The sequence below is a fragment of the Mixophyes fleayi genome, chromosome 2, assembly GCF_038048845.1.
Source record: "Mixophyes fleayi isolate aMixFle1 chromosome 2, aMixFle1.hap1, whole genome shotgun sequence".
Classification (NCBI taxonomy): Eukaryota; Metazoa; Chordata; class Amphibia; order Anura; family Limnodynastidae; genus Mixophyes; species Mixophyes fleayi.
Genome location: NC_134403.1, coordinates 9,600,457 through 9,613,793, shown reverse-complemented (window position 1 = coordinate 9,613,793; position 13,337 = coordinate 9,600,457). Strand labels below are relative to the sequence as shown.

At 39.2% G+C, this 13,337-nt stretch overlaps 1 protein-coding gene across 1 annotated transcript; it reads left to right on the top strand.

The window, feature by feature from the left end:
- The first annotated feature begins 4,528 nt into the window (after positions 1-4,528).
- LOC142140030 (olfactory receptor 52A1-like) lies at positions 4,529-5,461 on the top strand. Its single transcript, XM_075197891.1, has one exon. It carries the CDS (start codon positions 4,529-4,531, stop codon positions 5,459-5,461), a length of 933 nt encoding a protein of 310 aa, XP_075053992.1.
- Positions 5,462-13,337: the final 7,876 nt, after the last annotated feature.

Sequence of the window (13,337 nt, the reverse complement as noted above, 5' to 3'; positions counted from 1 at the left end):
AAGTACGCTGTTTTTCAGACATGGTCCAGTCTAACTCACGGATGAAATTAATAACCAAATGCAGCATTCCTCATTTAATAGGAGAATTGTCTATTCACCTGCAGACATGCATTTCATTATGCAAAACTATGTAAGACCATCAGAGGGAGATTACTATGGTGCCATATTCCTCTCAAACAACCTCAACCTTATGGCAATAACAGAAACATGGCTCACGCAATCAGACACTGCCTTATCGGCAGCCCTTTCACATGGTGGTCTCCATTTCACCGACAATCCCACAACTGGAGTCAGACAGGGAGGTGGGTTTGGACTACTTCTCTCCCAGCAGTGCACATTCATAGTTCTACCAAATGTACCATCACTCACATTCACATCTTTTGAAGTACATACTGTTAGGATTTTTAACCCATTCTCTATTCGTGATGCTGTGATCTATCGCCCCCCCCGGACCCCACCAACATTTTCTTGAACACTTCTCTGCATGGCTCCCTCAATTCTTATCTTCTGACATCCCCACCATCATAATAGGTGATTTCAACATAATTTTCACCATATCCGAGCAATAGCTCTTGATCAAGTGGCTCCAGTGTCTCTTCATACTCCGCGTATACTTCGTTGTCAACTGTGGCACACTAAAGTAACACGAAATCTACAAAAACTTTCTTGTAAAGCTGAACATCACTGGCGCAAATCTTGTTCCTCTAATGATTTCAGCGCATCTACTACTGCTATCTACTACTCCTATCAAAGTGCTCTGGACATTGCTAAACAAGCATACTGCCAATCTCTCATCTATGCTCAGGCTTCTAACCCCAAACGCCTTTTTAACACATTTAAATCTCTTCTCAATCCTCCCACCTCAAACCATCCGACGGACTTCAAAGGGTGTCATCTTCCTCGAAAAGCAATCACCTCAATTCCTTCCCAACATCCTCTGACACCCTCTCTTTATTTGATCCCACAAATGAAGAGGAAGTTTCTACTCTCTTGTTATCTTCCTACTCTACCTCCTGTCCTCTTGATCCCATACCCTCGCAAATTGGTAGGTCCCTGTCTCATGTGCTCATTCCACCTCTAACTAAAATCTGTAATCTATCTCTCTCTACTGGTATCTTTCCATCACTATTCAAGCATGCAGTGATTAGTCCTATTCTAAAAAAGCTAAATTCTGACCCAAACTCTCTCTCAAATTACCGCCCCATCTCTTAGCTCCTAAACCCCTCCAATCTTCTCGAGCGAATTGCCTACACTCGTCTCACATGTTTCCTTACTGCAAACAATCTATTGGATCCTCTTCAATCAGGCTTTCGCTTTCAACACTGCACAGAGCCTGCGCTGACCAAGGTTGTCAATGATCTGATCTCAGCTGAAACTAAAGGTGATTACTCTCTTCTTATTCTCCTGGATCTCTCTGCTGCATTCAACACTGTTGACCACTCTCTCAACATACAGATGCTGCAATCCCAAGGTCTTGAAGGCACTGTCCTATCCTGGCTCTCATCCTACCTATCTAATCGCTCATTCAGTGTTAATTTCTCTGGAACATCCTCCACTCCGCTTTCTTTATCAGTTGGAGTACCACAAGGCTCAATCCTAGGTCCTCTGCTATTCTTTATCTATACCACTTCTCTTGGAAAACTAATAAGCTCCTTTTTATATCATTATCATTTCTATGTGGATGATACACAAATTTAACTATCCTCTCCGGCTCTCTCACCATATGTGTTGTTTTGAGTTACTCACTGCCTTTCTGCCATTTCAACTTGGATGTCCTCTCGCCAACTGAAACTCAAATTTCCAAAAACAGAATTAATAATTTTCCCACTCAACAACAGATGCTTACTGCTTGACATTGCTATTTCTGTTGACAACATGACCATAAATCCCAACCCGCAAGCTCGCTGTCTATGTCTAATCCTTGACTTACAACTATCCTTTATTCCCCACATCAACCCTATATTTACATCATGCTGCATACATCTTAAAAACATTTCCAGAATACGTACATATCCCACACAAGACACTGCAAAATCCTTAATTTATGCACTCATCATCTCCCGCGTGGACTATTGCAATTCCCCCTTTACTGGTCTTCCCAAAATCAGAACCCCTACAATCTATTTTGCATGCAGCGCTTAGATTGATTTTCCTTGCAAACCGTTCTTCCTCTGCTGAGCCACTCTGTCAGTCTCTACATGGATACCAGTTTTTCAACAAATACAATATTAAATTCTTCTACTAACAAACAAGGTCATCAACAAAATTGCACCAAAATATATCTCCTCACTTGTCTCAAAATTTCTCCCAACTCGACACCTCCGCTCTGCACCCACTTTATGGAATTCACTCCCTCACACAATAAGACTTTCCTCTAGTCTTCAAACCTTCAAGCATTCTCTAAATTCCCACCTCTTCAGACAAGCTTAGAGAATTTCTCTACCAGCCTCTTAATCATCCTAGGTTACCCTATTTCCAGCCTCTATACAGCTTACACAAGACAACAACCCTCTGACCAACATAGTTGTCTGACTTGAGACTAAATACTTTGTAACCTTTGCATTGTAGGTGGACAAATATTCAATATGATGTAGCACTTACCCTTGTATATCAAACCATTGTCCCATAGATTGTAAGCTTGCGAGCAGGGCCTTCTTACCTCTACGTATGTATGTATTACCCAGTATTCTTTTATTCCTGTTTGTTCCCAATTGTAAAGCACAACAGAATCTGCTGGCGCTATATAAATAAATGATGATGATGATGAGGATGATGATGATTTTCATACAATTTTAACGTAGTAATGACGCACATTAACAATGCTTGTCTCTTTTAGTATGTTTTGTGCCTGTTGAATAGTTCCTATATGCTTGCACACATTTGAATTGTGGTTGTGTGCTTTAATAGCTGTCAAAAGTCTTGTCTATGTTGTCTACTATGTATGCCTATGAGTAGTATACACTTGTAATCTAATTTTTTTTTATATATTTTTGGACTATTCGACAGAAACTTGCTGATGAACATGCTAGTTGTTAGTATGTCTATAATGTTTAATGCTACAAACTTTGCAAGGCATTGGGTAATTTTTTCCCATTTTTTTCCATCCAACTTTCTCACTTATAGCCAGGCAGGGGCATGGTTGAAGCTCGGAAACTGGATGGCAGGCATTGTCCCCTGCTAAACCAGTAGCTGGTACCACATTGCCAGCCCATGTAGAGTGTCTGGAGACCATGTATCATCCTCTTTGGGATGTCTGATGCTGAGGTGGTCCGTTGATATCGCCTACCCCCTCATGTGCTATAGCTTTTTTTTAGAGCTTTTTAACAACATCCCTGCAGCAATATCGGTGCTGTCCAACACTTGGTGGTATTAAACCTCTGTTTATACAACAGGGGCATTTGGTTACGTTTGATGGCATGTGGGGAGATTTGAAGACATGTTCAGAGGTCTGATGGCCATTTGGAGAGGTCTGATGGGCATGTGGGGATATCTGATGGGCATTTCTGGGGCATGTGGTAGATTGAATGGCATGTGGAAAGGTGTGGGGTGGCTGATGTACATGCAAGGGACATGTGGAGAGGTCTAAGGGGCATATTGTCCATTTATGCCTTTTCTTCTAAACTTCAACATTTCCCTCCACAGTGATTGTGGATGCAGTAGCAGTGAGCTACTGTGAAGAGACTTCCCTTTGACCCTCCTCCGCTGGACAGTGCAGCTAGGTAAGGGCTGTGCTGTTTTGGTGACTATTGGGAACATTTTGGCAATGTTGAATATTTTCTGTTTCACTTATAAAGATATTGTAAATTATCTTATATATTCATTGTATGTGTATGGGGTATGTACCAGCAATCCATTCCTATTGATCCGTTGAACTATTGTTTAAAACATGCAGTCTTATGCTCAGTTGTATTACTGTAGAAAAAGTAAAGATGGCGCTGTATCTTCTCCTCCTTGCCCGTGTGATTGCTGAACCTAACAGGGCAGGGTAACCTAGTGATTTTCGGTTCTAAAAATCTGGTATCCTTACATATATGACTAAAGAATTACACTGGCACAGTCAGGAATGATTTAATAGACTGCATGAGTCCTACGATCAGTTAAATATTCCATTCTGCAAAAAGAAAGCTCAGGTTGGTGGATATTTAGGTGCATGATTGTTGTCTATCCTGTAGCACAGTGTAATATCCCTCAAACACCCAGGTCACCCATTGTTATGTTATATATGTATATTCTCTTGATCCATGTGCACTGTAGGTCCACAGGAATAGGCATATGGTCTGCAATTACAGATTTGGAATACCGTGGTAGTACGTGTAGGACACTTGCGCTGTGTATTCAGTTATTAAGTGTCCCTTTCAGTCAGGTAGGCACATATTTAATGATTTAAATCCAGAACTTAAATTCCAATGGTATGGTCCATATTCTATAAGTAAATTGATAGTTTGAATTTCACATTCATCTCGTCTCCAGGGAACACCAATGGTATATGCAGAAGATGATGTTGAGATTATATGGGCTGCAGCAAAACATGTTAAATTCCACATTTTACCCAAACTTCTTTATATTGGTTGGGATTCCTGGACTAGAGAACGAACACAACTTGAACTCTACCTTTATCTGTATATTTTACATATTCATTTTGTTCGGAAATATCATACTACTGGTTGTCATCTCAGCATCATCCGGACTCCACAAGCCCATGTTTATATTCCTTTCAATACTGGCATCCAACGACATCCTACTTAGCACAAGCATAGCCCCTAAAATGTTGTGTATCTTTTGGTTCAATTCCAGGCTCATTAGCTTTGATTCATGTCTTCTCCAGATGTTCTTCATTCACTTCTTTTCAGGCGTTGAATCTGGGATGTTACTGGCCATGGCATTTGACCGTTACATTGCCATATGTCAGCCACTCAGGTATGGTTCCATAATGACCAATACTCTGATAGGTAAATTTGTCATCATGTTACTGGTCAGAGCTGCTGTTTTGGTTGGTCCAATTCTCATTTTGATCAAGAGACTCCCAGCATTCAAGACCAATATCATAGAGCATTCTTACTGCGAGCACATGGCGGTTGTCAAACTTGCAGCAGTTGACATTAGAATAAATAGTGCATATGGGTTGTTTGTGGCCTTTACTGTTGTCGGTGGTGATTTACTATTTATTCTATTATCTTATTCCATGATTTTCCATACAGTCTTCAGTCTTCCATCTAAAGACTCTCGTCTGACAGCATTTAACACCTGTGCACCTCATATTTGTGTTTTTTTAACTTTTTATGTCTTGGCTATATTTTCTTTCCTATCTCACCGGTATGGTAAGAGGATTCCACCCTATATCCACATTATACTCTCTGACATGTACCTACTGGTTCCACCCATGCTAAATCCACTTGTGTATGGTATGAAGACAAAGCAGATCCGGGAAAGAGTATTGAAAGCCTTAAACAGTAAATATTGAGGAACCTCTGGTCATTAATGGTAGAAAAAAAATCAAATCTAGGGAATTTTATATAACGAAGAATGTAAATTGAAGGTCTGCAATGCATCATTTACCCCTACAGCCAAAAAGTTGAATTGGAATGATCAGAAAGAAGACAGCCCAATCAAATTAAGGATGTGCACCGGCCACTTTTGGTGTCTCGTGTTTTGTGTTTTGGATTCGGATTTGCTTGAGGTTTGGGTTTGGATTTATTTTGCAAAACACCTGACGAAAGGTTTTGGTTCGGATTTAAGGTTTTGGATTCGGATTTATTTTGAAAAAAACATAAAAAGTGTTAAAATCAAGTTTTTGGGCTTATTTTCACTCCTACGCTATTATTAACCTCAATAACAATCATTTCCACTAATTCCCAGTCTATTCTGCAGAATCAGTGAACTTTGTAATATTGCAGGACCAATGGACTTATACTGCAGGATTGTTTTTGGATATTTTTTTTTTTTATAACTTTTTCGTGCTGTGCTGTGCTCGGATCCGGCTCGGATCGGCAACGTTCGGGTGGGCTCGGATTTCAGATATCCGAGCCCGCTCATCTCTAAATCAAATATACTAATAAGACAATATGGAAGGAATTGGAGATGTGACAAAGAGACTAAATTTGAACATTTTACAGCAGTTTTTACCTATCTTAAGTGTGTTTTTTAAAGATGATTTGTTTTATTGAAGTTTTTATTATTAGCAATAATTTATATGCAAAACATATGCTTGTTTACAATAGCTAGCCAATAATATAATTCATTTCATACACTCCTATTAGACTTGTAGTCATTAACAGAGATATCTTTAAAGTAAGGTGGCAGAGGAGCTGAGGCTTTAACCAACTGATATGAGATGCTGGGTGATATAAGGTCCTTCATTTCAAATTCTGCAGTAGTCACAATGGTGCACAGCACAAAAACATGGGTTCATTTTGTGAAGGGAGATTATGGAATTTATATATGGTGGGAGGGTAGAAGTTGCATTTTAGGTGACTCTTGCTGTGGGTAGGGGCAATTCTATTCCACAAGATTATTAGATTTTTGCACCAGCGGATGATAATTGAGGGCCTGAGTCATTAAAGAGAGTAAAGCAATGAGTAACTTTGCACCTGGGCAAAAACATGTTGCATTGGAGGAGGAGATAAATTTAAAATGTGGTTACAGATTTATAGTTGGGGTAGGGCATGTCCTAGATCAAATTTAAATTTCAGTGTAAAAATAAAGCTATCAAGTATTTGTGTGCTACGTCAAATAACAGCCAGTATTTAGCTTGTGTGCAAAAAATTAAACTAATTTGCAGCCCTTGCATTGTAACAAGGCATGTCCAGGAGCAAATTTACTCCTTTTTTGCTTTGTTCTCCTAATGACTCAGGCCCTGAGTCTTTCCCTCTAGTTTTAAGAGGATGCAGTTTGAACCTTCCAGATGGACTTTCAGAGTAGTAGATTTTTAGGCGCACTTATTGCAGTGTAAAAATAATCTTCAAATAATCTTCAAACACCTGAATGTGCCATATATAATAAAAACAGTCCACTCACTTTCATGAATAATTTAAAACAATTTTAGATATAAATAAGTAGAAATGAGGGATGAATTAAGCCCAAGGGAGATTAAAAGCTGAGGTTTGTGGCTTAACTAAGTGACAACAAAGCACAGAGGTGGTCATGTCTATGTACAGGTCATAGAATGGACAGGATCAAGGGGACAGATTATATAAGAGTAAGAAGGAGTCATGCAATTCTTTTGGAATCCAGACAAGCATCCCTCCCACCCATTCCTGAATCCGGTGTTCTTGTTGCCCAGGTTATGGTACTGGCCTGAGGCTGTGTGATTGGAGGTGCACAAGTTCTGGTAACTGGCATGGATGTGCTGGTCTAACCCCAGAGGTTTTATAGGCTACATGGTGCGCGGGTCATGGTATGGTACAGGTGTGCTGGTTTAGCCCCAGAGGTAAAGATGGGCCACATGGTGTGCAGGCCAAGGTATGGTATGGGTGTGCTGATCTAGCCCTGGAGGTATGGTGGACCACTCGGTGCGCAGGTCTTGGTATGGTATGGGTGTGCTAGTCTAGCTTCGGACGTATGTGAAACTGCTTGATATGTGGGATCAATACCGGGTTTGGAGTCTGGTGCGGCTCTTGTTGTGGCAAACGAACACTGTACAGGCGATAAGCAAGGTTGGGAAAGCATACATGGATGGTAGGTTCGGCACATTTACAGCCCCTTTGGGCTGGTTTGCTGGGCGTTACAATTAGCCCAGAAGAGTTGGGGCTCCAGAACGCGTGGGGTTTATTGTCCCAGTTTAAGGATACAACAGTGCGCTTAGGTAAAATGGCGAATAAATAATGATGTCCCAAGGATGGGAATCGTGATGGAACATCCTGATTAGTATTGATCAGTAGCCAACCTGAGTAGTGTTCTCCCTCCACCATATCAGTGCAGAGATAATTCAGTAAACAATTAATTTGCCAACAAGTCAGTGTGGTGTCTCTTATTGCATGGCACAAGTGTTAAGTTTAAGGTAAAGGTTTTTGCTTATGTTATCAACCACTAAGCATTTTAAGGGCTAAACTGATAATTTTAAGAGAAAAATTTAAATATTTTATTTAATGAAAACTGGTAGTCCTAAAATGTGGTAACAGGTTGGAGTTTTATGTGACTTTTGCATAGTGCATGGGAGACCTTTGCCCCTCTCTGCACTCCTAGCTCTACATTTGGGTTGTGAAGTCATCTTCCTTGGATAGCGTGTAGGTGATCACCTTGAAACTGGTCCAAAACCATGGCATTTTGTACTGCACATCAAGTGCATTTCTATATGAGATCATCGTCATCATCTATTTATTTATATAGCGCCACTAATTCCGCAGCGCTGTACAGATGACTCACTCACATCAGTCCCTGCCCCATTGGAGCTTACAGTCTAAATCCCCTAATACTAATACACACACATACCAAGAGGCAATTTGATAGCAGCCAATTAACCGATTGGTATGTTTTAGGATACAATGTGAGGAAGTGCTGGAAGATTCTCCCGGTTGTAAATAGATGTCTGGCAGAGATTAATAAGACCTCATGTATTGTTGGCTGCATTAGTGCCCTAAACATACACAGGAGAAGAAACACACATGAAAAAGTGTATTTATGCCTCAATATGAGTTTAGCTACACTTCATTAGCATATGTGCCATGTGTAATTAAGGAGTACATGTGACTTACCTACACCCTCCTCTACCTACAATTACAGCTAACGTAAAGTACGGGTGATTTAGAATGTAGAGTGGAGCTTATGCCACATTTTTCACTAAAGACTGCTCACATAAAACAGTATTGCTCACGCAATATTATTTGCAAATAGAGTAATGCTTTAGAAATATTGTGTATGTTCTGTACTGGGATGTCAATACTATCAGTGAATATATACACTTGTTTCCGTTGCATATAGCAGGGACAAATTCATGATTTACAGAGGTGGGCTTTGATTCAGAAAAAAAAGCAAAGCAAAACACAAAAAAACAACTGCTGCAATAATAATAAAAATAGAAAAGAGCAATGTGTGTAAATGCAATAATGTATGTTAAATAAAAAATAAGGCCTAAAGTAAGCTGTACATTGAAAAACCCAGATTAATATTAATATCCTTGACATACATTTCTCTTGATCATCTTGCAAAAATAATATAATGCACTATTTTGTAAAGTAATACAACAAATAAATACTAATCGCCCACTCAAAACAAAATTACAATTAGTGTTACAGTCACTCACCTAGTGCTTCACATCACTCTCAGCAGCCAATTAAATGGGGAATATCACAAGTAACTTAATCTTTCTGCATTTGCCTTGTTACAGAAACACTAGAGCCAAACGTGAGTACAAACATGTCTGCCATTTTGATGAAGCCAAAGTTCATTAAACTATAGACGGATCCCCACAATGTATATAGTTATAGTTTTGTAATGTAAACAGGGGGAGAAGGTTCCTAGAAGTCGTTTCTAATCCACAAAATTGTAACACTCCTCAAAAGTCGTTTTGCATTTGACATAATATATATCAATTTCTCCAGATATAGCTTCACAAATTTGATATCACGTAAGAATTTTGAGATATTTTTACACATTTAAATTCGAAAAGTAAAGTATTTAATCACAGGAAGTGCTCGTCAAGAATCCCTTCATCAATGTGTGTACTGATGTTAATGGTTTAATGATTGAGTTTGGTGTTCAGCACAATACTAGTGAGTGACGACTGTTTATTGATTCCTCGGAGAGCAGTCTGAAAGCAGCGTTACTCCGTAATGGGAACAAACTCCCTTCACTGCCTCTGGTCTATGCAGTGGACATGAATGAAACCCAAGAAAGTATGGCTGTGTTGTTGGAGGGAATGAAGTATGAGGATGGAATCGTTGTTGTGACGAGTTGTGATTGTAGCGCTGCTGTTGGGTTTGAATAGAACAAGATTTGCGCTAAACTCTTAGTGGGCAAGAGCTACAATATTAAGGAATCCCTTCCCGTATAACATACAAAGCATATAATATGCGCACAATTGCCTACAGAGATTGCTAGGAGGATGAGAGTGGATATAGAAAGATGTTACACTGGAATTAAGAAAAAAGGTTTAATACTGTTCTATTAAACATTGAAGCTATATATAAAATCAGCCTAGAATATACTTAAAATAAAATACAAGTGGATAAATTAAAAACAATGACAATATATAATAGATTGTGACTATTACACAGTTCACCATATATCATAAGCTAATGTCCCAAGATCAACAATCAAACAACCAGAATCATGAGCTGGTCAAATTGAACGGTTCTAACTCGTGGGGAGAAAATAATCCAGCATAGTATGTCCACAATAGTCCATATGTCCAAGTTCAGCACTAACCGTTTTGTAGATACAATGTGGTTGACATTAGTCAGTGATACAACATGGAGGTCAAGAGCTCTGACATCTCATATCCATGTGTGTCGTCCCGATTTTATTTTAGGCATATCCTAGGCTGTTTTTATGTACAGTCTCATTGGTTAATAGAACAGTATTAAACCTTTTTTCTTAATTCCAGTGTAACATCTTTCAATATCCACTCATATTCTCCTAGCAATCTCTTTGCTGCTGTTGTGTTTGCAAGGTGGATTCACAAAGTGCTGCTGTTTTCTGTGTTTATGGAAAATATCACAAAGAAGTGGCCAGAGAGAGAAACCAATGTCGCTGGAGAGCATAAACATCAAGTACATTCCATTGGTTTGCTGCATAAAATCAATTTACCTCCGCTTCACAATAAGTTTGGCCTAATGAAGGATTTTGTGAAAGCTCAGGATAAAGAAGGCCGGTCTCAGCTGACTGAAGGAACAGTTTCGGAAGTTAAGCGAAGCAAAGCTAAAAGAACACATATTTTTAGGCCCCCCCAAAAAGGAAACTGCTTATGGAGTACATTTTTAACTCTAAATTTAAGGAAATTGAGTCTGCTGCTTGTCCTACTTCAAGGCTGCTGTGTGTGGATTATTAGGGAACAGAAAATAGTTCATTCACTATGTGTCCATTGTGAATGAACTATTGGACAACTACAAGAATATGGGTTGTAGAATGTCACATAAAATTCACTTTTTACATTCCCATCTAGACTTTTTCCCTGACAACCTGGATAGTGTAAGTGATGAACAGGGGAAACATTTTCACCAAGACATTCTGACAATGTAGCATCGCTACCTAGGACGCTGGGGCCCTGTAATGATGGAGGACTACTGCTGGCTCCTATGTAGAGAAACTAATGAGACACTATACACAGGGCCGCCATCAGGGGGGTACGGGGGGTACTGTTGTACCGGGCCCGGGCTCACCAGGGGGCCCGGTACAACAGCTCAGCACAGACTTACCTGGGGCCCGCCGCTGGTCTCCGCTATTCTGTCTTCAGCCTGGCTGTCACCGTGACAGTCAGGCACCACGATCCGATCGCAGGGGTGGAGGAATCATTCCCCCTGCGATCATGTGATCTGTCACAGGCAGAGCACATGATCACAGGGGGAATGATTCCTCCACCCCTGCAATCGGATCGTGGTGCCTGGCTGTCACGGTGACAGCCAGGCTGAAGACAGAATAGCGGAGACCAACAGCGGGCCCCAGGTAAGTATGAAAGTATGTGTTGCTCATGGGGGAGGGGGGGCTCATGAAGGGGGGGGGCGGGTGGCAAGGGGGGCCCGTACTGGACCCGATTTTTTCTGAAGGCGGCCCTGACTATACAAACAGAAAGCGTCAACATCCTATATACCTAAAGCAAAGTGATTTTACATTTTATCTTTTATTAACAATTACATTATGGCTAATTTGAATTGTCATTAGTTTCTGAAGTATACTTTCTGCAGTTTTTAAGTGTTTCTGTAGTTTTATTAGTATTTTATAAATGATTACGATGAGAATCTTTAAATTCTATAGAGATTAATTGAAATTTTCCCTTATTTTACTTTTTTCAGATATAGCTATTACTTCTTTGGTTATTTGAGTGTATCTAATAAATGTGACGTAATAGAGATAATCTGATTTTTCCACTGAATTCAACATCCCTAAATTAGGCAAAAAAAATGTATATTCACCTGCCAGATGCAGATGCCAGACTAATTACACTACTCAACAAAACTTGTTGAGTAGTGTAATTAGTCAAGTGAATAGGGTTCTGGGCAACTTGTAACTGCCCCTGTATAAACACCCTATTATATATGAGTTATGTACTGCGACTGCACCACAAATATCCAACACTAATCATACTGTTTACTTTTATAATTTAGTCTGTTCTTTAGTTTAAAGTAATAGAATATATGTGCAATGAAACAAGCAGATTTAACAAACATTTATACTTTATTTTAACATTAAAATAAATAATTCTCACATGAATCGAACAAAGCAAAACAAAAAATTGAGTTCAGTGCTTAACTAATTTGCACAAAAGTGCTGTATACTCCATAGATTGTCCCAGGATGAAGTGGATTACACCATCTGACAATAGATACATTGTGCCTGATTCATTTAGGTAAGTAAGGTAGAAAATTGAGTAAGTTTTCTCCTGGACAAAACCATGTTGCAATACAAGGGGGTGCAAATTAGTATATTATTTTGCACATAATATAAATACTGGCTGTTTTTTCATGCAGCACACATATACTTAATAGCTTTTTTTTTGCACACTGAAATTTAAAGTTGATCTAGGACATGTCCTAGATCAACTTTAGGTTTTCCTTTAATTTAGGTTTCCCTTTAATTTATAAATAATGTACATTAATACACAGTGCAGCATGATGGCATAGTGGTTAGCAGTTCTTGTTTTTATATACACAAATGCAGCACCTGGGTTTATTATTTAAGGTTAAATAATCCATTAATAATGTTGATTTCAATAAAAAAAGAAAGATTCTGTCTGAAGTCATACATAGACATAGACTCATATTGATTAGCCAACATTTAGACTTGTACTGCATAAAGTCAAACAAGTTTCAATTTGGTACCTTGGTAAGTGTCTTCCTCTTCACATTCAACATCCACTGGAGACTTCACATCCTGCAAAGGAGAGTCTACCTCCTCCATCTCCACAGTAAGGACTGGCTCCACTTATGATCCTGGACCCTCCGCCTCCTCCACTGCCCCTTCCTCTGCATCCCATAAAACATATATACATATATATATATATATATATATATATATATATATATATATATACACACACACACACAAGAGTGTACAAGAGTGCAATAAAATAAAATGTAAATACAGAAAGGGTAAAGCCAACACAAAATCACGATAACACAAGATAAAGTACAATTAAATTTAAACTGGATACAGCATAAAGAATAGAGGCATGTGGTTCAGACAGT

What these genes read in the sequence shown, in the direction of transcription:
- LOC142140030 (XM_075197891.1), top strand. Translation starts at nt 4,529, where the DNA reads ATGTTAAATTCCACATTTTACCCAAACTTCTTTATATTGGTTGGGATT.